The 27,669-nt window shown below is 38.3% G+C and overlaps 1 protein-coding gene and 1 long non-coding RNA gene across 5 annotated transcripts in view; one reads left to right on the top strand and one right to left on the bottom strand.

Moving 5' to 3' along the window:
* The window catches only part of RAD50 (RAD50 double strand break repair protein), an 80,049-nt gene extending 52,967 nt beyond the window's left edge, over positions 1–27,082 (top strand). For 3 of the 4 annotated variants that reach the window (XM_075068123.1, XM_032769120.2, XM_032769123.2), the window contains 13 exons: positions 226–463; positions 1,988–2,177; positions 3,324–3,450; positions 3,755–3,948; positions 4,356–4,466; positions 5,042–5,134; positions 5,213–5,326; positions 8,041–8,168; positions 9,561–9,785; positions 16,797–16,882; positions 17,404–17,546; positions 25,626–25,759; positions 26,578–27,082. In XM_075068123.1, the coding sequence (XP_074924224.1) occupies positions 226–463; positions 1,988–2,177; positions 3,324–3,450; positions 3,755–3,948; positions 4,356–4,466; positions 5,042–5,134; positions 5,213–5,326; positions 8,041–8,168; positions 9,561–9,785; positions 16,797–16,882; positions 17,404–17,546; positions 25,626–25,759; positions 26,578–26,764 (1,970 nt within the window). In that variant the 3' untranslated portion in view covers positions 26,765–27,082. Of the gene's footprint in view, positions 1–225; positions 464–1,987; positions 2,178–3,323; positions 3,451–3,754; positions 3,949–4,355; positions 4,467–5,041; positions 5,135–5,212; positions 5,327–8,040; positions 8,169–9,560; positions 9,786–10,743; positions 10,800–16,796; positions 16,883–17,403; positions 17,547–25,625; positions 25,760–26,577 lie in introns of those variants that run through there. The other variant, XM_032769124.2, reaches the window with a different exon arrangement.
* Positions 22,004–22,887, bottom strand: LOC142047122 (uncharacterized). Its single transcript, XR_012656303.1, has 2 exons — positions 22,146–22,887; positions 22,004–22,058 (listed from the first exon to the last, which is right to left on the bottom strand). It is a non-coding gene; the product is annotated as an uncharacterized LOC142047122 (long non-coding RNA).
* Positions 27,083–27,669: the final 587 nt, after the last annotated feature.

Below are 27,669 nucleotides of genomic sequence, written 5' to 3'. Positions count from 1 at the left end.
TGTGTCTAATGTTAGCAAAAGAGTCTGGTAGTATTAAAAGAAAATTACAGTCACTTTCACAATTGATTTATTTAAGAGAGAGCAATTTAAGCTAAAATATTCCCTTGTTCTATTAATTTCACAGGTATCAAATTTGTTTCCTTTTATAGAGCAACAAATTATTGTTGCAGATTTGATTATTCACAACTTTAATTGACAAACTTTAATTTATTCTTTTAAAAACAGCTATGCTTGCTGGAGCAACAGCAGTTTATTCACAGTTTATTACACAACTGACAGATGAGAACCAGTCATGTTGCCCAGTTTGTCAGAGGGTCTTTCAAACCGAGTCAGAACTGCAAGATGTAATTAGCGATCTGCAGTCCAAGTTACGTCTTGCTCCAGATAAACTGAAGTCAACAGAGTCTGAGCTTAAAAAAAGAGAAAAGAAGCGTGATGAAATGATGGGGTTTAAACCAATAAGGTAAAGTACCACACAGAGTATACTACGCTTCTTGTTACAAACTTTTAAAAGGAATCATATTATTCCAAATGATGATTGTTTCTGTGTGTTACAAAGAACAAGGATAAATGTGAGGAAAATATTTTGGAAGTAGATAATTCAACTCTCAAAACACTAACCCTCGAAAGTGTTGTCATTTCAATCTACAATAACTAAGAGCTTTGTCCTCTACTCAGTTTAGACTGTACTATATGTTTGACAATTCCAGGACTTTCACATTCCTGTTGAGGGCTAGGCAGAGGAATTGGTTAAGTGTTACTTCTTCAGTGGTCATGTCCAGTATAAAAAAATCCTTCTTTTTCTTTCACCTTCTAATATCTATAATTATTAAAATGGTGAAATTATTTATGCTGTTACTAAAATGTCTTCTTTCTACTTCACGTTAAATATGTTTGCTGAAGCAGCGGCTATGTTGCTAAAAACAAGCTGTGAAACAAGCTCACCATTTTACAAACATTTTGTTACAGGAGATATAAATCAATTATTTTTATTAATCTCTTTCTGTTTCTGAGTAGGTGGTGTGAATTCAGACCACCTGGAGCAGAAGCTCTGAACTTGGGATCAGCAGGGACCTCCTAGTGGGTCCACAGTACCTCCTCTATATTTCTGAGGTTCAAGTGTGTATGTGTGTGTGTTTGTTTTCCTGCCTTTTTTGGAATCCATCCTTGTATCTGTATACTGCTAATCCATCCCTGTACGGATTGAATTTTATCCCTTGAGGTTAGAACTGTCTAAGGAGCAGTTTAATTATTGTTGTCTTTGAAATTTACCAGATGGCACCAGATAGTAGTTAATGTTTAAAAAAAAAATCCCCAGAAGGATCTCTGCAGATCTCTCTACAAAGATTAATTCTCCTTGCTTCAAAATTGTCTGCATCTTTTAAACTGGGAAAAATGTATCACACAAGACACTTGGAATGACTCTCCTTTTCTTCTCTCCCCACAACTCCCTCAAAACAAAATTGAAAAAAGTTTAGCATTCATGTCAGTACCAACAAGATTTGGGGTTGGGGTGGAAAACACATGAATTTTGCAGAGATGAAGGGTCTCCAGGCTCAAGAAGTTTTGGGAGCCTGTTTTCTAGTAGAGTCTGGTTAGCTCAGGGTTGCATGGGACATAGTGTGTAAGAGAGGGGGAAAATAAAGTACACAATATAAAAACTTTTTATGCTTTTCCTTCACAAGGTGGTAGTATTGTATAGAGGTTTTCTGTATGATCTGAGACTAGCATGAGCACGTTGCTTTGATAAGTTTTCTTGGCTTTGAACTGATCTTAACTGACTGGAAGAATAGGATCTGTTACCATAGGTTGATAAATGAGATGACCAGATGGGCAGATTTCAGTGACAGTAAGATTTCTGTAAAATAGTTTCATCTGCTCCAATTTTAAATCATAGCACAAATTACCCATTATTTTGAACTTAAGCTACTTTAAACTTGAACTTTAAATGGGCAATTGTTATTATGGATTTATATTTTATATTAAGGCAGACCATAGCTGAACTTAAAGAAAAGGACATACCAGACTTAAGAAACAAGCTACAGAATGTAAACCGAGATATTCAGCGCCTAAAGAGTGATGTAGAAGAACAGGAAACGCTCTTAGGTACAGTTATGCCTGAGGAGGAAAGTGCCAAAGCATGTTTACAAGATATAACACTTATGGAAAGGTACCAGGTAAGTTTACTAGACTTATTAATTAATAAAATTACACTCCCTTAGTGCTACCTTGGTATGCAGTCCGTTGCAGTTCCCCGAAACGTTGAACGATCTCAGAGACAGTAGAGGAAAAAGGATTTTAAAAAAAGAATACCAAAATTATCACAAGTGGTTATGGGTGATAATAATATATAGTTGTATAGTGACCTTAATTTCAGAGAATTCTAAAGTGCTTTACAAACAATTCACAAGCATCATTGGGTTTTGTAGAACGCCATGGTGGAAGTAGGGGAGAGATCTTTTACCAGTGTTCTCCAGGCCTTCAAATGGGAACACAATCACTTTGGAAGCTACTCCTAATTAGTGACTGAACTGTCCTTTACAACCCTAACCTTCTGCCACTCTATTCCAACTCTTCCTGTCTCTGGGCTTCATACTATGTGCCTTTCCAAATATTGCCCATTTGCTATAGCACCATCCACATACATGTGGGGGCAGCATTTGCCCCATAATTAAGTGAAAAAATTCGTGCAGCACTGAATAAGAGAAGATAAATTCAAGAATGTTCCTAATTCTGACTGATTTTTAGAAAAAACAAAGCAATAGCTGACATAGTTTCAGCTGTGTCATACCATGTCACAGTGTTTAAAGGTGTTGTGTCAAATGGGCAGGAAATAAAGTATATATTTCTGCACCCTGTATGATTTGAATCATACTGATTTAAAATTCCGTTAGTTCTGAATGCATCATTATATATTTATTACTCTGGCTACATTTTTCCTTTCTTTGTTTCAACGGACCTTTAAGTGTAAGCTTTTACCATTGTGCCTAATTTAATAACATGGGCTACAAAATGGCATCCTGAGTTCTGCACATCTGCATTTTTCAGATAGAAACCCTTATGTGAATGCTGTTTTCCCATGCACATCTGAAGTTCTGAATTTGCAAATGTTGTCTATGATATAAACTCAATTTCTAATAACCTCATCCATTTGTACATTTGTTTTAAAAATAAATAGTACGTTTTAGATTAAAACACATTTTTTAGTATAAGCTGCTCTGAATTTGAAGTAGGGTAAGTGCAGGATCATTTTCTTAAAGTTATTAAATACAGCAATCAATACTACAAAAATTTTAACGTTTTTTTCCTGTTGTTATTTTCAGACTGATTTAAGGGATGTTGAACGAAAAATTGCCCAGCAGGCCAATAAGCTGCAAGGGGTAGACTTAGGTAGAACTCTTATGAAAGTAAGCCAGGAAAAACAAGAAAAAAAACACCTATGGGATACAGGTAAATCAGACAAGTAAACTGGTAGTTTCCCAGCCTCTGTGCATTTTGAATATTGAAAGTAACTTTTTGAAACTTCTTTTATGAAAGTCTCTATTTTAAAATATATGCTTAATTTATATTTTTAATTTCTAAAGCAATAGCTGATTATTTATTTCAGGCATACTGCTTCTCATTTTTCATTGGAATGTTTTGTATGTTATCCATTATATGATACTAAGAGTAATTTCAGTTAGTGCAGAGTAAAAGGTTTTGGTTAATGTAAGGTTGACTGAATGTGTGTGTGTGGGTATTTATTTTTCTGCAGTTACTGGTAAAATTGAGTTAAATCAAAAACTTAAACAGGACCAGCAGACTCATATCCAGCAGCTAAAGAGTACAGTGAATGAACTTAAAGCAGAGAAGCTACAAATTTCCAGTAATATGCAGCGTCGACAACAACTGGAGGATCAGACTGTGGAATTGTCCACTGGGGTTCAGTCTTTATACAGAGAGATCAAAGTAAGAAAATCCAATAGTAGTTTCTTTACTTTTGTGGAAATACTATTAAATATTGAATTTAACTGGGGTACACTAGGATTAACTTTGTCCTATTTTAACAATATCAGTTATCATGGAAATTAAGATTATTTTTTTAATTCCTCCTGTTTATTTTGCCACCATATAAATTTGGGGACCTATTGCACTTGCTTTATCTGCATATTCACAATTTCATTAACACTGAAAAAATAAACATACTTCCTTAAAAAACATTCGAGATCACAGAAAAACCAGGTGTGTTCACATGCATTCATGTGTTTTTTTTTCACAATTTTACAAGCAATAACAGAAAACAATCTGTAAGGCACTGAGAAGATAAGGATGGATTTCTAATGGAAATTAAGCCTCTTGGCTTTTTTTTCCCCCAGGAGGCGAAGGATCAGCTATTTCCTTTGGAAGCAACTTTAGAAAAACTTCAGCAGGAGAGAGTAGATCTAATCAACAAAAAGAACACAAGTAACAAAGTAACACAAGAGAAGGTTAGACTACTTATCACATGTTAGTAAAATGTATTTTGCTTAGGTTGGGATAGTAGAAATTCAGTCAATTAAAATGACACTTTTTTAGACAAAGGTGCAGGGCCTTTGTCATAAGGAAGTTTGCCTTGTTGAGAATTGTGGTAGGTTTACATAGTAGAAGATTAATGTGAAGCAAACTATTAGATTGTTTAGAATTTATATTGGTACTCATTGCCAAAGCACCTGGCTACTTTACAATTCTGACAACAATTAATTAAAAATCAATAAAATGTAGTAATATAAATAGCCTTCTTAGGGGAAAAAAGCTTGTGTAACAACAGTCAGTAAAAATAATTATGCATCTATCTGCTAGAAAATAAAGCATTTAAATGTGTTTTGAAAAGTATGGTAATGTGAGATAAACTGGATTATACTCTGGCTTTTAAAAACTAAATAGTTCCACAGTTATGTAAGCTTTAGCTACGATAATGATCTGCACTTTGAAAATGTTCTGTACTTAAAGTTTATGCAGTTCTGTGAAGTATATATATTTCTTAGACATACACCTGTATTACATTAGATATTTTTCTCCACAGATAAATGAAATCAAAGAGAGAGTTAAAAATATCCATGACTATGTGAAAGAAATTGAGAAATATATTCAGGGAGGAAAAGACGACTATAAAAAGGTAATTTTATAATGAAGAGAATAAAAATACTTAAACTTCTATTTTTTGTTAAACTAACAAAATTTCCTTTCTGTTTAGCAAAAAGAGTCTGAACTTGATGAAGTAAAAACTCAACTAGCTGATAGTGAGAAACAGAAAGAAAAAATAAGTAAAGAAATGGGAACAATTAGACAAGACATTGATACTCAGAAGGTAGGTTCCTACTTGTCTTGACTTATGATAGAGTATAAACTGAATGGTTAGGCCTTGATCCTGTAGGTGGGTCCAGGCAAGTGGTCCCTAGCACCCAGGCAAAACTGCGGTGACTCAGGAGTGACCCACGCTGGCACAAGGGTCTTTCCATGTAGATCAATTTGCCTAATCAGGACCTTAGTGAGAATAATTACCATGTATGAGCCCCCAAAAGTGCAAGATTTACACATGCTAAAGTAAATGCATTCTTGAAAAGTCGGGTCTATAATGTTCAGTTTACATGGTAGCCCAAAAGAGATAAGTATATAGTATAATTAACAGCCTAAATTTTCAGAAGTGACTAGTAATTTTGCATGTAGAACCTTCTGAGTAGGAGGGCCCTTTAAGGATACCAGAAATCACGCAAAAAGAAAGAGGAGTACTTGTGGCACCTTAGAGACTAACAAATTTATTTGAGCATAAGTTTTCATGGGCTAAAACCCACTTCATCAGATGCATGCAGTGGAAAATACAGTAGGAAGATATATATACACAGAGAACTTGGAAAAATGGGTGTTGCTATACCAACTATAACGAGAGGCAATCAATTAAGGTGGGCTATTATCAGCAGGAGAAAAAAAAAGTTTGCAGCGATAATGAGGATGGCCCATTTCCAACAGTTGATAAGAAGGTATGAGTAACAGTAGGGGAAAAAATTAACGTGGGGAAATAGTTTTTACTTTGTGTAATGACCCATCCACTCCTAGACTTTATTCAAGCCTAATTTAATGGTGTCCAGTTTGCAAATTAATTCCAATGCTGTAGCTGATGTGATTAGGTCCTCTGATGGTGTCCTGTCCTGTAGTAGGTGACTTGAAGAAACAGATTGACAGATCCAGAAGAGTACCCAGAAGTCACCTACTACAGGACAGGCTCAACAAAGAAAGTAACAGAATGCCACTAGCCGTCACCTTCAGCACCCAACTAAAACCTCTCCAGCGCATTATCAAGGATCTACAGCGTATCCTGAAGGCCAGTCCTTCACTCTCACAGATCTTGGAAGGCCAGTTTTCTCTTACAGTCAGCCCCCAACCTAAAGCAAATACACCTCTACCTCAATATAACACAACCCGATATAACATGAATTCGGATATAATGCGGTAAAGCAGCATCTCGGGGGGGAGGGGGGACTGCGCTCTCCAGTGGATCAAAGCAAGTTCGATATAACGCATTTTCTCCTATAACGCGGTAAGTTTTTTTGGCTCCCAAGGACAGTGTTATATCGGGGTAGAGGTGTACTCACCAGTAACCACACAACAAAACACACTAACCCAGGAACCTATCCTTGCAACAAAGCCTGTTGCCAACTCTGTTCACGTATCTATTCAGGGGACACCATCATAGGACCTAATCACATCAGCCACAGTATCAGAGGCTTGTTCACCTGCACATCTGCCAATGTGATTTATGGCATCATCTGCCAGCAATGCCCCTCTGCCATGTACATTGGCCAAAGTGGACAGTCTACGCAAAAGAATAGATGGACGCAAATCAGACGTTAAGAATTATAACATTCAAAAACCAGTTGGAGAACACTTCAACCTCCCTAGCCACTCAGTTACAAACCTCAAAGTCGCAATACTCCAACAAAAAAAATTCAAAACCAGACTCCAATAAGAAACTGCAGAATTGGAATTAATTTGCAAACTGGACACCGTTAAATTAGGCTTGAATAAAGACTCAAGAGTGGATGGGTCATTACACAAAGTAAAAACTATTTCCCCATGATGATTTTTCCCCCTACTGTTACTCACGCCTTCTTGTCAACAGTTGAAAATGGGCCATCCTGGTTATCACTACAAAAGTTTTTTTTTCTCCTAATAGCCCACCTTAATTGATTACTCTCATTATAGTTGATATAGCAACACCCATTTTTTCATGTTCTCCGTGTATATATATCTTCCTACTGTATTTTCCACTGCATGCATCTGATGAAGTGGGTTTTAGCCCAGAAAAGGTCATGCTCAAATAAATTTGTTAGTCTCTAAGGTGCCACAAGGACTCGTTCTTTTTGCTGATACAGACTAACACAGCTACCACTCTGAAACCAGAAATCAAGGCATCAGAAGCAACTAGTCACTCTTGAATGTGTTATTTAGCTTGTACTTGTGCTTTTTCAATACTTGAAATTCTTTGGTAGGGTATTTAACAACTACTACTTATATTCTCAGGCATTAGACTGGATTTATCCCATTTTTTTCACTATACTATTTGTTTAATCAGAATAAAGTGTTATTGTGACACCTACATTTTATTTATTTACAAGCAAAAATCCATCTGGAAAGCTCAGCGATTCGAGCATTGGCCTACTAAACCCGGGATTGTGAGTTCAATCCTTAAGGGGGCTATTTAGGGATCTGGGGCAAAAATCTGTGTGGGGATTGGTCCTGCTTTGAGCAGGGGGTTGGACTAAACCTCCTGAGGTCCCTTTTCTATGAAAACTGGCATGTCTGATATTTTATTATTTATAATATTCATTGTAATGCCTAAAGGCATTTTGAGGCATACATGGTTCATGGAAAATTTCATCTCCAATGACTTATCTATCCAGAGCCATTGATTAAAATAATCAAAAGCTTTCATTTAGATGTGGAAAGTTATGTAATTTTGTAAAAACATATGGAATTCAAAAAGTGCATTAGTCTATTAAACTGCTTGACATTATTTGACTTCAGATCCAGGAAAGATGGCTAGAGGATAACCTTACATTACGAAAAAGAAATGAAGACCTAAAAGAAGTTGAAGAAGAACGAAAACAAAATTTGAAGGAGATGGGGGAAATGAAAGTTCCACAACTGAAAAAGTAGGGTTACCTTATCTTTTTTTAAAAAAATAACTTCTTAAATGTTAAGCAGGAGTTTTCAAGAAGTTGACCACATCTTAGCAGAGAATTGTTTCATGGACCACCTTTCCTTCCACTCACGCAGACCACTTCCCCTCCAAGTTCATGCTTATGTTAAATCCCTGTGGCAACTATAGCATAAGATAATTGCTTAAATTAAAAGGTGATGCTAATTAAAAGAACCTTAAATATTTTCCTGTCTTTTTGTTTGTCATTTAGTAGTGGGAATTAAGAGGAAGGCCAGCAAATTTTTGTTATTTTGATCAGCAAATATTCCAGAAACCATAGTTTTGAGGGCTGCTGCTTTTCAAAACCTCCAAAGGTCCAATCCTACAGACACTTCTTACATGAGTGAAGTTACACATGTGCATGAGTCCATTCGATGTTGGTGGGACTCCTCATGCGAGTAGTCACTCACGTGTGTGTTTGCAGGATCAAACCCCAGTGTAATCGTATATACTTTGTGACTACTGTGGCAACCAATCCTGCAAGTAGCATTTCAGATAGAATTATAAAATAACAATTTTATCACTTTTATTTTTTTTTTATACCACATCTAGTACAGCTTAATATTTTATGAGCAGTGTATCTTTTCTGATAGTTTTGTAATATGAAATTTAAAATGTCATGTATGATTGTTGAATTTTAAAAAATGTAGCTGGGAGAGTGTCTTTGCCCTCTTTCTTGTTGCTGCACATTGAATGGTTTCAGTGTTTTTTCCCTCATAATTCCAGACAATGTGTGGGGAATTAATTCTCTTCTCCAACCTAGAATATCTTGTCTTCGTCTTTTTTTCATGCTCAATCCCGTTTGTATTAAAGCCCATGGCAGATCTTCCATTTATTTCAGCAATTTTGGTATTAATCCCTTGGATTGTAAATTCTTTGGGGCAGTAGCTATTTTTTATATTTGTTTGTACAGTGCCAAATCCAGTATTGGCACCTAACAAATTATCAAAATAATAATCTTGTTGCTGAGCAGCAGCATGAATAATTAGGTCCCTAATATCAGACTAGTTATTTTATATATTTCTAGCATTCCAGGCTCCAACATTGGTAACTTATTTTCTCTTAACTAGATAGTGGCTTTAAGTTTATTCTGTAAACACATTTTATGAAAAATGTTTTCTCACTTTTTCCAATAGTAAATATACTTCCATAGTACGCCTCCAACTTTCAGACCAATAAACATACTTTAGGCCTGGTGGATTAATTTCTAGTACTTAAGTTTGTATATACAGTGTTACTTTCTGGCATAAATAGGGAAGTAAGGCTGTTTTTTAAAGACTTGTTTATGTATGAAGCCTTAAATGCAGAACAGTTTATATACTTTGATTCTTCTCTTACTTGACAGTGAAAGACAACGTCTGGAGGAGAAAATAGAGGATTTGAAAAGAAATCACAGTTTGGCATTAGGTCGGCAGCGTGGATTTGAGGAAGAGATCATTCGGTTTAAGAAAGAGCTTCGAGAATCTCAGTTCAAAGATGCTGAGGAAAAGTACAGAGAAATGATGATTGTTATGAGAACAACAGAGCTGGTAAACAGGGACCTAGACATGTACTACAAGGCACTTGATAAGTGAGTATTTTAATATGACGAAGCTCCCTAAATGTTTAGAGACTGTTTTACATTTAGTAACATCACACACTTCTCTTATTGAGCTTAAAACTAAAATAATTTTTGAAATGCAATATTATCTTTTGCAGTGAAAACTGACTTATCATGTGTAGCTATTGGGGGGAAAAAAGTCTGATCAATATTCTTTTCTCCCAAGATATAATTTTAAAAAGATATTGTCAAGCCCAAGGTTGATTGGGTCAAAACTGGTTAGGTTTTGATCAAAGCAAATTCGTCAGTGTTATAAAAATTTATCATTCATATAATAGCCCAACACTTAGAAACAACATTACAAACCATTGGGCGAACACTACTGGAAAGGGAGGAGTTTTGATATGGAAACAGCTTTCAATTTCAAGCTTTCTAGCATAAATTCAAAATAGTGAGTAAATTAATTCTTAAAAAGTCTTGAAAAATACCATGATTCTTTCCCTGATATAAAATCAGTTATTTAAGTTTAAAGTTCCTATAGAAGTGTAGGGTATTTTTTTTGAAATGGTTCCATAATATTTATCCTGAAAACTTGCAACCAGAACTTCTTTATATCTAGAAGATAGGATGAAGATGGCTGCATTTTCTTAAAATAAATTTTATTAATGAAGAAAATAATTCAGCACATTGCACAAGATTGGAACCATAAAAATGTCCCCAGAAGTTAAGGTATATTTGTCATCATGTCATCCACTCCATTTTCATGTATGCAATACAACTGAACCAGTTAAATCATAAATCAATAACAAAATTGTCTTCCTAACCCTCTCAAACCCATTTCATTCCCGGTTCTTTGGAGAAACTATTTGGGTCTAGATGTACAAGTTAGGAGATATGGGAGAGAATTCATATAGTTATACTCAGCAAAACTGTCCAGTGATTGAACTTTAATGATAACACAGGATCATTCTGTTGGCCTTTTGTGTAGCATCCTTTCCACGCTATGAAACCCTCTTTCATGGGGTTCTCCAGGCAACACAATTCCCTAGCAGCAGAGTTGTCTGGAAACCAGAGGAGGATCCAAAGGTGATATGGAAACACAGGGTCTCCAGGCAAATTGTCCTGTTCTCCTATGGATCCTTTCCCACATAAAGGTATTTTTAGGAAACTGTGTAAGGGGAATCACACACAGTTTTTATTTTCTTATCACTCCCTCTGATCATTGGCATGCCTCCCAGTTTTTTTTTTGGTGGCGGGGGGGGAGGTAAACTCTTGACTCAGTAAAGATATACAAGATATAACTCTGTCTTACGGATAATCAGGAATTTCTTTCTGCAGTTTTTCTCTCATACAGCCCCAAAAGACAAAAAGTCCAAAATAACAGTGATGAGCACTGTGGAATCTATTTAGGTATTTGGATATCAAACTCATTTTTCTCTTCTTTTCTATATAAGTTCCTGTACTACCTTCATTACCATAGTATCTTAGCACTAAGCAATATGATTAGCATTTGTCACAAGTGGTTTGCTCTCTCTAACTCTGGTATCAAGTGGAGAAATGCATGTGCAGTGTAGTGTTTTGACTTGCAGGGGTTTGAGGTTTTTTTAATGTTTTCTGTTAGAGAAGAAAAGATTGAGCAAGTGTTCCTCAGAGTAGAATGTGATGGGGTTTGTGATGGTCCTTACTTCCTGTGGGAGCTCATTCTAGTCTCAGACTGACCACCTCAAGAAAGACTTTTCTCTTGCACAGAAGATCTTTCCCTTCTAATAGAATGCTCCATTGTCCCCAAGAAGCAGAACTGTTGACCACAGTCTTCATTCCAAAGCCTTAGTTATTCTTTTCTGTATATTCAGCTGGCCTAGGCTATTGAGCACTTCGCAGATAAGGATTGAGAACTTCATATTGATATTCTATGAGAAACCAGCATAGAGAGTGGAGAACAGGTTACATATGCTTGTGGTAGCCTATACTTCTGAAGAGATATGATGAAGCATTCTGTAGTAGTTGGAGTTTCCTAAGGGCTGATGGCTTCATGCCCAGGGTCTGTGTTAAATGAATGGTAAAGATAAAGTAAGCTGTTGGGGACAGTTTTTCCTCCGTAATGTTTTTTAAAAGCAATAAACTAGTTTTTCTTTCTACTAGGCATACAATTTTTCATCAGTAAAGGTATTCTACATGTTTATTTTACGATGGAATTTAAACTACAACAAATATTCTTTAGTGTCTTTCGTATTTTACAAAAATTTAGAGAGACGGAGCACAGTTTGGGTCTGATGGCATGCTACTTAACATATTATAGTAGATTATCACAATCATAATAGTCTTTTATTGATGCACTGCAGACATATAAACATTAGTCCTCCATTGATAATGACTTAACCAGAGATGCTTATAGATTGTGATGAACAAGGATTAAAATTTAAATTTATTACAGTTGCATTCAGTACATTTTACCTTGTGTTTTTCTGCAGTGTTCAAAGGTTGATTTTCAGTGAAAGTGTACTTTCTTTACATGTAGATTTTTTCAGAATACTAAATTAGTATAATAGAAGTAATTTTATTACTAAAAAATTAATTTCAGTTAAAGATTTGTTAATATTCCACTGTAAGCTTCTCCAAAATTCATTAAATAGTGAGTGTTGAAATGTAGTGTGCAACTTTGCACACTAAATTTTAACCTGTCAACTTAAATAGATGTGCTCTCCAGGAATTCCCCTTTTAGAGTTCAGAACTCACTTGCATAGTGTAGATTCTATTGTGTGTCTGTTTAAGGCAATACAGGAAATCCAGTCATGTAATTTCAAGAAAAAACAGATAAACATCACTTATTGGTAATCTACAGTAATCAGTGAGAAGAAATGCTGCCTCTAATGAGAGTTTGAAATCTCTACATGTAGGCTGGGAAAACCAGCATTTTGTATGCACTTTTGTGCTGTCAAGGTTTTGCTGTGAGATTAATTCTTCTTTATATAGTTTTATTGTTTTGAAATTTAAAGATTGGTAATAAATATTTATGAGTAACAAATTCCTAAGTCCTTGAGAGTGGTTTGAAGTTATTTTTCCTTCATTCATGCTTAGCAATTCCTTTTAATGGCATTGGGAATTTTGTGTATCCCAGCAAGAGGTAGCGAGAGAATGTTCCTCTTGATGGACAGGTGGAAAAAATATTTTTTTTTAAATAGTGCATTTTATTCCTCCAGTTTAAAAAAGGAAAAAAGAAACTTTCATGTAAATGACGTGAGCCAGCAATCTACTTCTATTTCCATGTTCTTATCTGATATTATAGTAAAACACCAGGTTGAGCACTGCTTTCTGTTTAAAGGTCAACTCAAAAATGCATCTTTCCTTCAGTGCTTACTTCTTGCAGGTCTTGGTTCATGTCAAAAAGAGAGATGACTCAACATAAAAAAAAATCTACGTTTGATATTATTAGATTGATGATTAAAATAAAATATAGGATTAATAAAGTCCTTATGTCAGTTTTACTACTGTAGGACAAGGTCGGTGGAATTTATTTCCAAATGATTGAAACAGTATTCTTGGTAGAGTCAGAAGGGAGGGAAGAGTCCCCTCCACTTTGTAATCAAGAAGATACTACTCCATCTCCCCTCAGTACTTGCTGCCTTCAAAGCCCAACATGTTATTGACTTGACTTCTTGACCGCAGAGTGAGTGCCTGAGTTGACTTTTCAAGCCTAACCCCTTCATAATATTAAAGGGGCAAAAAAGTTCCTTTTTCTAGTTAAAAGAGAGAAAAAGAGCACACCTTTCTATATACATGTCAACCAGAGACCTAAGTTTATTTTTTATCCTTTTTGACTATTAATACAAAAGCCTTCCCACCATAAGAATAATGCTCACTAATATGACATTCCCTTCCCCCCAATAAACTCCTACCAACAATATCTAAAAAACCAAAGGAAAAAACCCACCCACCTACTCCAAGCAGAGGTTTTACCTTGAAAAGGGAACCATGCCAGAGATTACATTAAATCTACTAGTGACTTGCTTTTGCCATTCGTTTTACTTTGTAGGTACTCAGATACTATGCTGATGGGCAACAGTATAAAACACCAAGATAGATAGATACTTGTAAAATCTCTTAAATTACTTCAGGTTTTAAAATATGCTATAAGACAACACAAAGATAAGAAAAAATAAATAATAGTGTGAATTAAGAAATGCTTGACACAAAAGAGTGTTGTTTGCTCAGAAGAGTTTCCAGAGGGAAGTATTGGACTACAACTTTTCTCTGTGAGGAAAATTATTAGCAATTATAAGAGATTGTACATTAAATATACTGTTTAGGGGAAGACTCAGTGCTCTGGGAGCCAAAAGATGAGGAGTTCAGATATTACCTCTTCCATTTCCTGCTGTTTAAACGTCTGGGCATTTCATAGCCTTACTAGTAACATCAGACTAGATTATCATAATGGTCCAACATGGCCTTAACATTTGAGTGTATGAAATATATATCTAAATTTAACCTCTTTTTTAGAAAAACGGGTGTGCTGCCAAGGGTTGCTTCTCCATCCTTATGAGATAGAAGCCAAAACAATCCAGTATCTATCCAGTTTTAAATATTTTTCTAGCCCCCCTAACATTAGTGATTTTCCAGTCTTGTCCAAAAGAATGAGAATTTGTCAAAATAAAAGGAGATGACTGAGTTAACATTTTTTTGTTTTATAGCAACCATGTTTTCATATTTATTTTGATTTGCATGTTTTTATAGTTTTTAATATACACTTTGGCTGGGCTAAGAGGCAGGGATGGTGAACCAACCATCATGTACTGGTATAGGGTTGTTTGCTCATTCCACTGTAGTCAGCACCTACAAGTTTGCCTAGTGACTGAGCCATAATTTTAAACTCTACAGTGCATACCAAATGTAGCCCAAGCTTCAAATGTTCTTTGATTGTGGTAAGTTACATGATGTTCATTAGTCTCTTGTCAGATCTTATTCACTTCTAAACGGATTCTATTTTATTTATGTTTTTAAAAATGAAGAAATTTTTTTGCTTTTAAATTTGAAAAAGATGGACATTTTTAGTGAAGGAAGACAAAATTATTACAAGGTTCACTTGCAAGACTGACAGATCCCTAAATGTGACTTTAAATACCATTCTGTTTGCACATGGTGTCATTCCCCACTCTGCTGGTCTGCTTTGTTTTTGTATGTAGGCTAGGCAAGCTGTCAAAATATATAAAATTTCTCTGAGTGCATCAAAAGTAGGACTCTGGAAAATTTCAGTACCTGGAATAAATGGATAGAATGAGGCAGAAGGTATGACAACATGTATCTGCATACTCTGTCACATGCATGTGTGTGCCTGCGAAGCAAGACATGGCTAAGAAGTCTTTCTGGAAGTTTCTAAGGCCACCATCCTTGATGATATCCATGTGCCTTCCTGTTGTGCCTAAGTATTGCCTAAGTTTGCAAATCAGTGCATAAGAATTACCTGTGTGCTTCAATACACCTCTTCCCCATTAGAACACCACACAAATTTGGATATAACGCAGTAAAGAGGCGCTCCGGGGGGGCAGGGCTGCACGCTCCGGCAGATCAAATCAAATTCGATATAACATGGTTTCACCTATAATGCAGTAAGACTTTTTGGCTTCCAAGGACAGTGTTATATCGAGGTAGAGGTGTATTTAGAAATATTGATTGAGATTTTCAAAGTCCAGGATACTTAGCTATGCATCTCTGTTCTTTTTAAATGAAAGCTAAATTCCCTGAACTTCTTTGAAAATCTAAACCATTATATAGAATCAGTCATAAAGGTGAAAGGCAATGCTTTTTTTTTTTGTGTTGTCAACATTCTGTTCCTTTAATAATAACAAAAAGTAAATAAAAATTAAATATTAGCAACATATGAAAAGAACAGAAAAGTTTTTCTGTTTAATAAAATTGTAATTAGCACCATCCTTTTTAAAAAACTACCCCTTTAAGAATCTGAGCTGTTGACATGGTATGTCTGCCAGAATGACAGATATCAAGCACTATAACCAAAAGGTAATATAACTAGAAATTTAGAATGAAAGTTTCTTTCAAATCTCTGTTTATTATAGTTGTGATCTCATTTTTCTGAAGGAGAAACCAAGAAAGGCCAATTCTGCAAACATGTATGCACTTGAGTAACTTCATATATTGGAGTCAGTGAGGATACTTACATATGTAAAGATAGTCACCAGCATAAGTGTTTCCAGGATCAAGGCCTAAGTCTACAATTCATAACTTTCAGAATCTGAGACAGGTGTCATTTTTCTGAAAGTTCACTGTGATTTTTTTAAAAATGTGGTGTACCCATAACTTTGAATTTGTTTTTGCCACTTTAATGCTAAACATAACTTACTAACCCTAATATAACTTAATCATAATTGTTTCATATTCACTGCAGGTTTGAGGAAACTTTAAATTTTTTGTAAAGATTTGAAATGCAGATTTTACATGTGAATTCTGATTACATTACAAGTTCGTAACCCTGTTCTTCAGTGAATGATTGATTGCACGTCTAAGAGTTTGCCTACATAGGAAGTTACTGTGCTTCAAGTGAAGGTGTGAAGCTACAGTATTACTAGTTTGCTGTGTGGTACCATCTCATGCAAACATAGCCACAGCAGTAGAAGTCCTGGAATGTGGTGGCTTAGTGTACTGCTGCGTGGCAAGCTGGTGCGCAATAGATTTACATCCTGAATTGCCATGCAGTAAAGTGCCATGTAGACAAGCCCTAAGAAGAGCAGACAAAGAATTTTGTTTCTAATGCTCCAACATCTCTCAAGATGAAAATATGTTAACATTAAAAAAATAAAAAGGGTGCGTAAGAGAGGGAATATTTACTTGTTTATAATGTATTTGTTGTATAGATATTTCTACTACACTCACCACTATACATTGCTATTTTAAAGAGCATTTGAGTACCAACTGTTTGCTTAGAAGACGTAGAAGGAAAAGTGGTGCTTGCTCCACGGAGCTTGCAGTCAGCTGCAGTACACAGTTACACCCAAAGTAAATGGACTGTTTCCTCCCACCCTTTCTTAGAGCAATAATGACATTTCACAGCATGAAAATGGAAGAAATCAACAAAATCATTCGTGATCTTTGGCGAAGCACCTACAGAGGGCAAGGTACATTATTTTTTATAGTTTCAGTTTATCAGTCTCCAGGTGCTGTCAAGTATAGAATGGTCTATAATAAAAACTGTGTACTCAAAATATAAAAAGCTAAGATCTCAAGTTAGAGAAAGTGCCATTCTTCAAAATCTGCATCTGTCCCCCTTTAAAATGTGAGCAGATTGTAGTAATCATAAAGAATTATGTGGTTAACCATGATTTGGTTTAACCAGAAGTAATTCATTCTCTTCCCATGTTTTCCAAAGTTCAGACATCCTTCCAAAGAAAAAACTTGTCCCAATTAAGCACACTTCTTTAGTTTTTACCTGTTTGGATAAATTAACCTGCCAATGTCAAAAATTAATCTGTTGGCACGAGTGTTCTGAATATTGTTTGTATAATTACATTGCCTACAGTAACACTGTCTCTCCTTTCCCAGCTCTGTTTAACTATTGCACATTTTATCACCTCACTGTCTCAATCCATTGTTTTAAAACATGTTTTTATAATGAAATTGCATTTTCTTCCCATATTAGATATTGAATATATAGAAATTCGTTCTGATGCAGATGAAAATGTTTCAGCATCTGATAAAAGGAGGAGCTACAATTATAGAGTAGTAATGGTAAAAGGAGATACTGCTCTGGACATGCGAGGGAGATGCAGTGCTGGGCAAAAGGTATGTTATAGCATTTTATTTAAATACACATTTGAGGGACAGGAAGTCTGTGAGAGGTTTGGAGGATTGGGAGAATAGGCATACTCTGGATCTTTAGAAGTGAAGATAAGGAAAGGAAAAAATGGCCCCCAAATTAAAATGAGTGATGAAGAATATGTCTAGCTGCTCCGTGGCACTGATGCATTGAAAGGATATTCTATGAATAGATGCATACAGTGTTATCATCCTGGTGTGGGAAATGCTCTCAAATTAATCTCTTGCTGAAAGCAATTCTATCCTTTTTTTAAATAAAAATTGCGCACATTATCTTTTGAGGAAAATCTAAGACTTTTGCCAGACAGCAGTGTAAAGATAAAACAAAAATACTGTTGCAGTAGCCCAGGATGGTCCATGAGAGCCTTTTGTAAATGAGAGTGAATGAGAGATTTCTTCTTAGTCATTTTCTGAGAACTAGTTCATCAGGAAATATGCCTGCATATATGGTCACTGAAAAATAACCTTTAGTAGAATATACCCCTGCTACAGTTCCCATGATGTGTTTATAATTTTTACTTGTCATAAAGTCACATGAGAACCTCATCAGTCAGGCTTAGTAACATAGTACTAGCCTGAGTAGTGGCAATTCAAGTGTCTCAACTTTAGAAAAATAATTAGTGGTTCAGTAATCCAAAAAGGGGCCGGGTCCACTAAGATTTGCACATAGATCTCAACCATCCAGTGTCAAAAGGTGTGAGAATGGATCAAAATAAATGTGATCACCTAATTTAAAGACTGTATCGTAATGCATTCTTACACAGATGCGGAATTAAGGTTCCTGAGACATACTTAATTCTGTTATTTCCTAAGTTTTAAGTATTCCACTTTCCAACCTTCACAACATTCTTTTAGCATAGATTTTTTGAATTAATTGTTTAATTTAAATTAGATTTTTTTCATTTAGTTCTGTCTGTTAACAGTGAATGGATCTGTTAATAGACATTTACAAACATCTGACATGTTCCCAGGCCTGTTATGTAATTTACGATGAAGCTGAAGAGACAGATACTGAGTTGTCTTACAGACAGCAGCTTGTAAATTTACAGCTTGTAAATCCTGTTCAGTTAAGCCAGAGTGATTAACATAAAAACAACAGTTTTCCCCAATGGGAGCACAAGCCCCCTCTATTTCAGCATTCGTAGCATCTAGCACACGTCTGTTTTGCAAAGCCACTTTTGCTACTTCATCAGTCTCTCTCTGTAACTTTTGAAAAGCGTCTATTGATGCATTAGCTGCTTTCTCAAGCTCTGCAGAACTATTTACAACTGCTCTCTTGAGCTTAGCCACCCGCAACTCAGGAATGAGTGCACGGACAAAAGAATGGAATCCTGTTTGTCTGACAACTAAGGGATTGGGGCACTGACTATAAATCAGTTAGGTATACCAGGTGGTCTAATTTCCCAGATGTCTCGGTGAATAAAACTCCAGCCACATGCATCCTCCCCCAATGGACCCTCAGGATCCCGTAGTCGAAGCGCACACCCCCTAACTGGTCAAGATGCCTGGAAGGAGCACTGTGAATGTCCACCGCCTTCCACTCAGAAAGTGTCCAAATAGTCTCCATGACCTACCAGATCAGATTGGTACTCCTGATGTTCTGTAAGGGCAGTGGCCTAAGCCTGTGTAAAATCCACTCCACGAATGGCCACACCGTATTCAGGAATCCTGAATTTCTCAACATACTAGATCCCAAACTGCACATGCCTTCCCACCTCAGGATATCAATACCATCTTTCTGGTGTAGTACTGAGATTACATCTGTAACACTATCCTCGAATATTTTCAAAAGGCATCTAATCATTAATAGCCTAGCCAGACGGGTGGGATTACAGGTACATGGGGAGATCGCCCGAGGGCAAACAAGGTGCCTGTGGTACCTGTCATTAAAAGCCAGTTAGGAGAGAATACAATACTGAAGGAATTTATCCAGTAACACAGGGCAGCCTTAGAATCAAACCCCAAAATCCAACTCAATACCTCATAATAAACACATTCCCTCACAAATGTTCTAATCCTGCCTGGGAGGTCTAGCTTTTCTTTGTTTCTCCCAGGTCTAGTCTTAAAGTCCTTGCTAGTCTCAGGAATTCCTGACTTTGGCAATGGAAGGTAAGAGTGTAGTGTGCCTCCTTACTTCCCGAAACAGTAAAGCATGGTTCCCAGCACTACAGGGGAAGGCTGACCAGTCACCACATTCCCGTCATCCCTGTACACCTGGTATTCTTCTTCCAGAAAAATTCAAAAAGCCCGTACAGATAGTCTGATTCAGGTCGGCACAAGGGAGAGGTTACTAGCACTTCACCTTCCTTTTCCCACTCGCTGTCCAGAAGGCACAGCAGAAGCTAAGAAGGAGCAATAGGCTAATCATCAGTTAGGAAAGAGGATCCTCGCGAGGAGGGGTCCTTTTGCAGTGAGAAACCACGAGGTCCAAGCAGAATCAGCTCTTTGCAACTCACAGCGGTGTTGGTAGTTATCAGACTTAATAAGGGCCTTTTCAGCACAGAGGCAAAGCCAGTCCTTTATTGGGTCGGACCTATATACATAGATCCCAGTCTCCCAAGTTCCAAGGACGTGGCAGGGCTCCTGAGCTCTTGGTAAGCGCTTCTTTACCTGTCAGAAACAAGAACCTAGACATTTCATAAGTGCTGGCAGTGTTTGTCATGTATCTCATAGCGCTTGGGCACATTCTCACACGCACACAGCTTTTTCTGGTTATCAAGCGCAAGTCTGGCTGTGAGCAGTATCCTTGAATGGAGCCACGTCTTATCTTCAGCCTGCTAGCTATTATTTTTTTCTTTCCAGTTAACTCTTTGTTTTTTCCTTCTCCTTTTGCTTTCTTTTTTACTTACAAAGGATAACCATACACCTTTTCTCCAACACGAAACACATAAGCATTGCCAATTATAACAGACAATTAAGTCTTTTTATTCAATGTATGTGCCTAATACCCTTCCACTAAAAATAATTTATTAGCAGAGCTTTGGAAGCAACCAAGCAGGACAAGTCACACCCACTTTGAGGAGTTCATTCACATACAAACATAACCTTTAGTCCATAGCTTCCCACCATCCCCCAGCCCTTGGCTAGAACAAATCTGAGGAGCCAGAAGATCATCCACGTAAATATGGGAGACGGCGTTAATCTTTCATGTCCTCTGCTCCAAAACGTTAAGTATGCAAAGTTTTAAATAACAATCTTCAATAGAAGATTGGCCAATGAAGTTTTGTTTCTACCTTAAGCAAAATGTGTGTAACTTTATATTAATATCCAAAATATTCTGATTTATATTTTTTCTCAAACACTTGTATCCTCCAAGTTGAATAAAACAAGTAACGTGCATCCCAGATTCAACCCCTCTGCCTGATCCAAACCAGAACCATCCCAGAAACACTAAACAAACAATTCTGGCCACGAGAACATAACAACCAAAGACAGAACATAGAACACAAAAATAATATGCTGTTCGTTGCGCCAGTAAAATGCAATGATATCGGTTGAAATGTGTTCAGACTTTGGCATCAGTTTCTGTCTGAATTATTCGCAAAGACAAACAACAGAGGCCTCTCCCCATCTGCGGAGCAGTTCAACTCATACTTAAATATAACGAATACCACTTGGGATTTCAAGGCGCAAAAACAGAGATTACCCCACGCCATATTTTTTTTTGTATTGTTTCATAGAGCAGCCAATTTCAGTGGCTCTCTACCCTATTCAGTTATGATTATCGCATCTAATACAGAATGCTTTCTCGGCTCTGTCTTTTTGATCCAAGGCTATCCCAGCTTCAAAAGATATTCTACTTAAAGGGACATTAATTAACTTTAACCTACAGAATTTTTGATTGCTTTTACTTTTAAACTCCTGCTTTCCAAACAACATGAAAGAAAACATACACTATGATAGTGCCCCTAGAGCCTAATAAAATTTCATTACAGACAGCAACTGTATATATTTCTTTAGCTACATTTCACTAAATGGTTCATAAGCCAAATGATCGGAATCTATATTTCCTTGCCCCTGAATTATTTACCACACATTTACAAGACACCAAGAACTGTCCTCTTACAGCATTTTACAAAGTTCAACTGCTGTTCCCTCCAGCAACTACAGAGTTAACTTCTCACTCTTCCTTAAATCACTTGCTTGTCTCCCAACAGCCACTTTTATCAACGCAAATTACCATTTCAGGATATTGTCCTGGGTATTTGAAATCCCCATGCTTACACTTACTTACTCCTTCCTTCCAGTATACCCTCAGAATTTCCAACCTGTTTTCCAATCTCTCTCTCTGTTGCCTGCCAACCTGGGCCCGAGCCTGCTTTTCTCGCTGAACCACCCCTTCCATGGGCACCAACTTGTTCCACTACAAGTTTAGCTAGGAGGGTGGGCTTCTCAACTAGCCCCCACTCTTCCTGGTCTCTTCCCTTAAACATTCTTATTCACAAGACTACCCGAGTCCTCCCTCGTGAGGCTTGCCACCTGGACAAAAACACATGGCCCATTGGCGTTTAACTATTCAATTTCTTCTTGACATTCCTTTCTGAACACCAGGTAAAGGCCATTTACTTAACATATAATCCAAACCCCTTTAGAGGGTTTACCCAGAGACCCACCCATCTGTCTGCTGACACTCAAACAGAAAAGAGAATTACACAGAGAATAGAGGGAATTACAGTCTAATGCAGGTTTTCCCACTTCTGTACACTGACCGCTACAGGGGACGGGACAGAAAGATCTCAGTTCGACCTCAGAGCTTCCTCACACGCATGGCTTCCACTCCGAGGAATTACGAATGAGAGATTCAGTTCCGCCCACACTCCTAACACCCAAATGTATACAGAGCAGAAAAACAACAGTAACCGGTTGAACAGAACCAGAACCAGATAACCAGATAAGAGGCCCGCCTCTAACCAGAACCAGATAGTATTTCCTTATCCTATTAGGGCTCACCTTATCGGAGCACGAACCCCAGGGCCTGCGGCGGAGTGAGGAAGAGGGGTTAAGCACCCCAGTGGCGCCGCTCCTAGTTCGCAGCAGCCATCCGGAGTCCAATGTCCAGGCTAGGAGAGTCCCATCTGGGTTGTCAGAAACTGTTACCGAAATATTGGGTCTGCCTAACTGAGAGCCAATTAACAGCCTGACAGGGATAAGCGAAAATGCTTTATTCTGCAGAAAAAGGAGAGCCTGTACCTTGGTACAAAAGACTCTGTCTTACACAAATTTCACAAACCTTTTATACACATTCAGACAAAGACTCTTGCGTGTTAATATTTGATTGATAAGTGTAAAATCTCATGCTCCCGTTATCTGGGTAGTACTGACTGGTTTGGAGCAGGATTTTCCTGCTTTGAGGCAGAGGAAAAGAGAGAGTGCAAAAATTCAGGCTGCTGTGTCCTCCACTGGCCGCTTGTAATCTATTAAGGGGGGCAGCAAGCTTTCACAGGATTAAGGATGCCTTGACGGAGTAATTTGATGCTGAAAGCCAATGCTTGTAGGCATCTGTGTTTGCTACGTATGATGCATTGATTTGCAGCGTCTGTTGCTTTCCTGGGCTACAGTATCTTTTACTTAATGCAGTAAAGAATGTTTTCAGAGCCAAGAAAATAATTTATTGAAAAGAAACGCAACTGCTTCGAAAACAGACAGGTGTGTCATGCCCTTTACTGTGTAGGAGGAGGGAAGGTGGCAGGTTGGGGAATGAGACAATCACAGATTTGCATATGTCCTATTATACTCAGCCTTCCTGTCTGGAGTGCCGTGCAATGAGTGCTGCACTTCAGGCTGGCTAAAATGCATGGTGATGGGGGTTGAGTGCACTGGGTAAGGGTCATAGTTTGCAGGGGTGGGTGCTGAAGCTACAGGTGTTGGAGACAGCTGGTGGTGATAAGAACCCAGATGTTGAGGAAAGTGGGTTGGTGGTAGGGTGACCAGACAGCAAGTGTGAAAAACTGGGATGAGGGTGGGGGTAATAGGAGCCTATATAGGAAAAAAAAACCCTGTCCCTATAAATCAGGTCACCCTAGTTTGCTGTGACATAGAAGCACAAGGAAAAGAGTTTTGGGATGAGGGCAGAAGGCATGGATGTGCTCTATCTGCATTGCCATGAGCGCCTGTATCGATTCCTCTTGGCACTGTATGATGTTTAGCAGCCGCTCCGTGGTTTGGTGCCGGCGATCTGCATTCTGTTGGCAAAGCCTCCTTTCAGTCTCCTGCCACTCCTGCACTTTTTGATTTTCATTAAGAGATTGCTGCATGAAGTCATGCAGCAGATCCTCTTTGCTTGTTCGTGGACGCTGTGAAGTCTTTCAGCCTCAAAATCTCAAAGTTTCTTTGAAGTCTTTCGGCCATTGATAACAAGGGTGGCTGGGATCTCAAAGTTGCATCTGTAAAGCCAAAATGCAACACTTAACAGAGACAGCATTGTTCACACAGACAGAGCAATGATTAGGCTGTACTTAAAGACAAGTACAGTGTACACAGTAGCAGAAATTGCCGGTCCCAAAGCAAGCACACATAACCTACAGGAGCCCCAAAATGGTGAGTAAGCACAGGGGTAAGGAGGACTGATTGTTTCATGGCCGTACTGTCCTCTGGGGTTCTGTGCCTTGGGGAAAGCCAACAGCTGCAGGGGGCCTCTATAATGAACACTGTCCACACATTTTCCACAGGATAAGTTTGTCCTGCAAGATATCTTGCTGCTGACGGTGACCTGGGAAGCAAGGGGGGGTCTTCTACTACAATGCGGATTCCGCCCTGGCCCTTATACAGCTTGCCTGTGTGCAGCAATGGTCCCCCCGCCCATCATGGCACAGTGGCAGGACATTAGCCTTACTGGGACGAGCACAGTAGCGCTGCCAAGGAACCTGCGCAAGCGGATTGCCCAGGTTCTGCATGAGACCTTTGAAGAGATGTCTGAGGCCAATTACTGCGATGTGAGAGAGCACATCAATGCCCTAATGCACATCTAGGCATGCATGCAGCCCTAACTCTGCAACCCTCCTAGCCCCAAAAGCCCGCACTGAACAACTACCTTCCCAAAATAAAAGCCACTTACCGGGCACCTCTTCTGCTGTTCTTCCCCAAGTACCATCCATTGCAACTGGCTACCTTCCTCCTGGTTTGAAAAGAGCTCCTGGCTGCATGCATCTAGGGATGCCAGGCTGTCCCCCTCCTCCGCAGCACTCTCACTCCCGCTTTCCTCCTCCTGTCTTGTTGAACTCTGTGCTGCTATGGTCTCTGAAGTGTTCATGATAGTCTTTGGAGTGGAAGTGGAGTCGCCCCCAAGTATCGCATCCAGTTCTTTGTAGAAACGGCAGGTCATGGGGGCAGCATCGGAGCTGCAGTTTGCCCCCCTTGCTTTGCGGTAGACATTCCGCAGCTCCTTCACTTTAACCCTGCATTGCTGTGCGTCCTGGTCATGGCCCCTTTCCGTCATGTCCCTTGATATCTGCCTGAAGGTATCATAATTCCTATGGCTGTAGCGCAGCTGGGACTGGACAGCTTCCTCCCCTCAAACACTGATAAGGTCTAGCACCTCACCATTTCTCCATACTGGGGATCGCCTGGGGCGTGGAGGTATGATCACCTGGAAAGATGCATCGAGAGCACTCCACACCTTGCTTAGCAAACAGGAAGGGGAATTTCAAAATTCCCAGAGAATTTAAAGGGCGGGTCTGATGGCAGCGCAGTAGAGTTCAAAGTGATGACCAGAGTGGCTAGAATAGGCATTGTGGGACACTTCTGGAGGCCAATCAGAGTGCATTAATAGACCATGGTGTCCACACCAGTGCCGCGGTGCTCCAGCCAGGGTGCAGCAAGCATTATGCTTCTCGTGGAGGTAGATTACCAGGGGTGCTCCAGCCACAGAGTCCAGGCACTCTTTGTACCTTGCCAGTGTGGACACCTAAGGAGTTAGGGCGGCCAGGGATGACTTAATGTGCTCTAACTTGCAAGTGTAGCCAAGTCCTTGGTGTTATAAATTGAACAGTTATGTACATTGGTGCTTTCTAATCACATACTGAAGAGTGAGTTTTTATTTTCTTTCAGGTGCTTGCTTCCCTCATTATTCGTCTTGCTCTGGCAGAAACGTTCTGTCTCAACTGTGGCATTCTTGCACTGGATGAGCCTACCACCAATCTTGATCGAGAGAACATTGAGTCTCTTGCACATGCTCTGGTGGAGTAAGTGACTTTGGCTTTCATTGGGAGTCTTTTGGGATGGATGTCTTCTGAGTTTTAATAGACTTGAGATAGGTGGATTCTTTGTTATAAATAGATTCGGATTTACACTGCTGTGTCTTCATTGACATATACAGTTTTAAGTGAGGACAGAATCAGGTCCAGCATTTACAGTAGTTTTGCCACTGGTTAGAATTCATTTTGCCCAATGGCTTGCTAATTCTGTACGTCTCTTACCATATTTTGGGCAGGAAGAGCTTTAGATTCCTGCTGCTTTGTTGGGAAGGGAAGAGAAGAGAAGCACTGTATCAGTTTTCTTTCATTTTACACATAGCCAAGAAGTAACATGAACATTAGCTGTTAGATTGTTTGACAGTTTATGCTCCTTGTCTTGGTGCATCCACATTAGGGTACCACAGCAACAGTGAAGAGCTTTTCAGTCATGCAGTTAATATGGGTCACAGCTCTTTATTCTTTTATCTTTGCTAAGAGTTCACTACATCTTTGATACTCAGGGCCTAAGAGTATGAACTTTGAAGCATTTTACTAATGGGCAGATTCATTAGCTGACAGAAGGAGAGCCTGCATTTGTTTCCAATACATTCCTGTTTTTGCCCAAGTAGTTAATCACATTTTCTTATACATGAAAAATTAAATTAAAAATGAAGAGATAATAATTAGGAAGATACCTTTTTTATTGAATACAGTATTGATTAGAATATTGCATTAATGTTGTTTGAGTTTATTTTGTGTATTTGCAAGTTATGTAAAGTTAGCACACAACTTCCATAAAAGTGTCCTAAACTTCAACTCTTTCATAGGATAATAAAAAGCCGCTCACAACAGCGCAACTTTCAGCTTCTTGTCATAACACATGATGAAGATTTTGTGGAGCTTTTGGGCCGTTCTGAATATGTGGAGAAATTCTATAGGATAAAGAAGAATATTGACCAATGTTCTGAGATTGTGAAGTGCAGTGTCAGTTCCTTAGGATCCTATGCTCATTAGAACTTTCAAATAATTTTGTATTGTAGGATGACTCAGTAACACAGCAAAAATTAAGATATTGGATATGAAAATATGGACTATATTTTCTGACACTGAAAAATAATATAGCTTAATGTTTAAATTTTCTAGTTAAGTAGTACCAAACTATTGTATTGTTAAACTCTGCATCTTCAAAAATATCTAAAAGATACGCATTTCTGTGCTTGTTTTAAATATAAATACAAAAATATGGAGGATTTTGAATTATTACAGAATGCTTAGATAGCACTATAAATGTACCTGGTGCTTTAAAAATATAAATAAAGGCATGTTCTTCGAGTATGTGTCAACATGGATTCCACTGAAGGTGCACACGTGTCTCATGCATGCAAGGTCAGATTCTTTTAAATAGCAGTGTCTGTTAGGGATGTATATGTGCCCTGTGCCACATAAGGGGCAGAGTGTCCCACCATCCCTCAGTTCCTTCTAACTGCCTATGGTAGCAAGATGGAACCCAACAAGTCTCTGATCTTCTACTTTTCAGAGCTTCAAACTTGTCTTTTTTTCAGTGAAACTGAAGAAATTTTATGTTCACCCTTCTTCCATGTTTTCTTTGATTTGGATGTCCCCCATTCCTCCCCAGAATGGGGGCGGGGAGGGGAGAGAGAGAGAGAGGCGCGCACACACACACACACCCGAACAGCAGGGCAAGATTCTGTATGCCAACATGGTTCACTCTAAACCATCAGAGTTCAAATCCTGCCTATCCTGTGATGGACTCATTCCCCTCAGTGTTTGATACAACCTGTGACTCTTCTGCCTGGAGAGAGCCACATCCTGGACAGGTGTTTGGTGTGCAGGTGTGTTTTTCTCCAGAACCTGCATGTCAGGGACATTCAACTCAAGTTACACGTGCTCAAGGAACC

This window comes from Chelonoidis abingdonii, chromosome 7, assembly GCF_003597395.2.
Source record: "Chelonoidis abingdonii isolate Lonesome George chromosome 7, CheloAbing_2.0, whole genome shotgun sequence".
Lineage (NCBI taxonomy): Eukaryota > Metazoa > Chordata > Testudines > Testudinidae > Chelonoidis > Chelonoidis abingdonii.
Note: the sequence above shows the minus strand (reverse complement) of the source record. Positions and strands in the feature narration are given on the sequence as shown.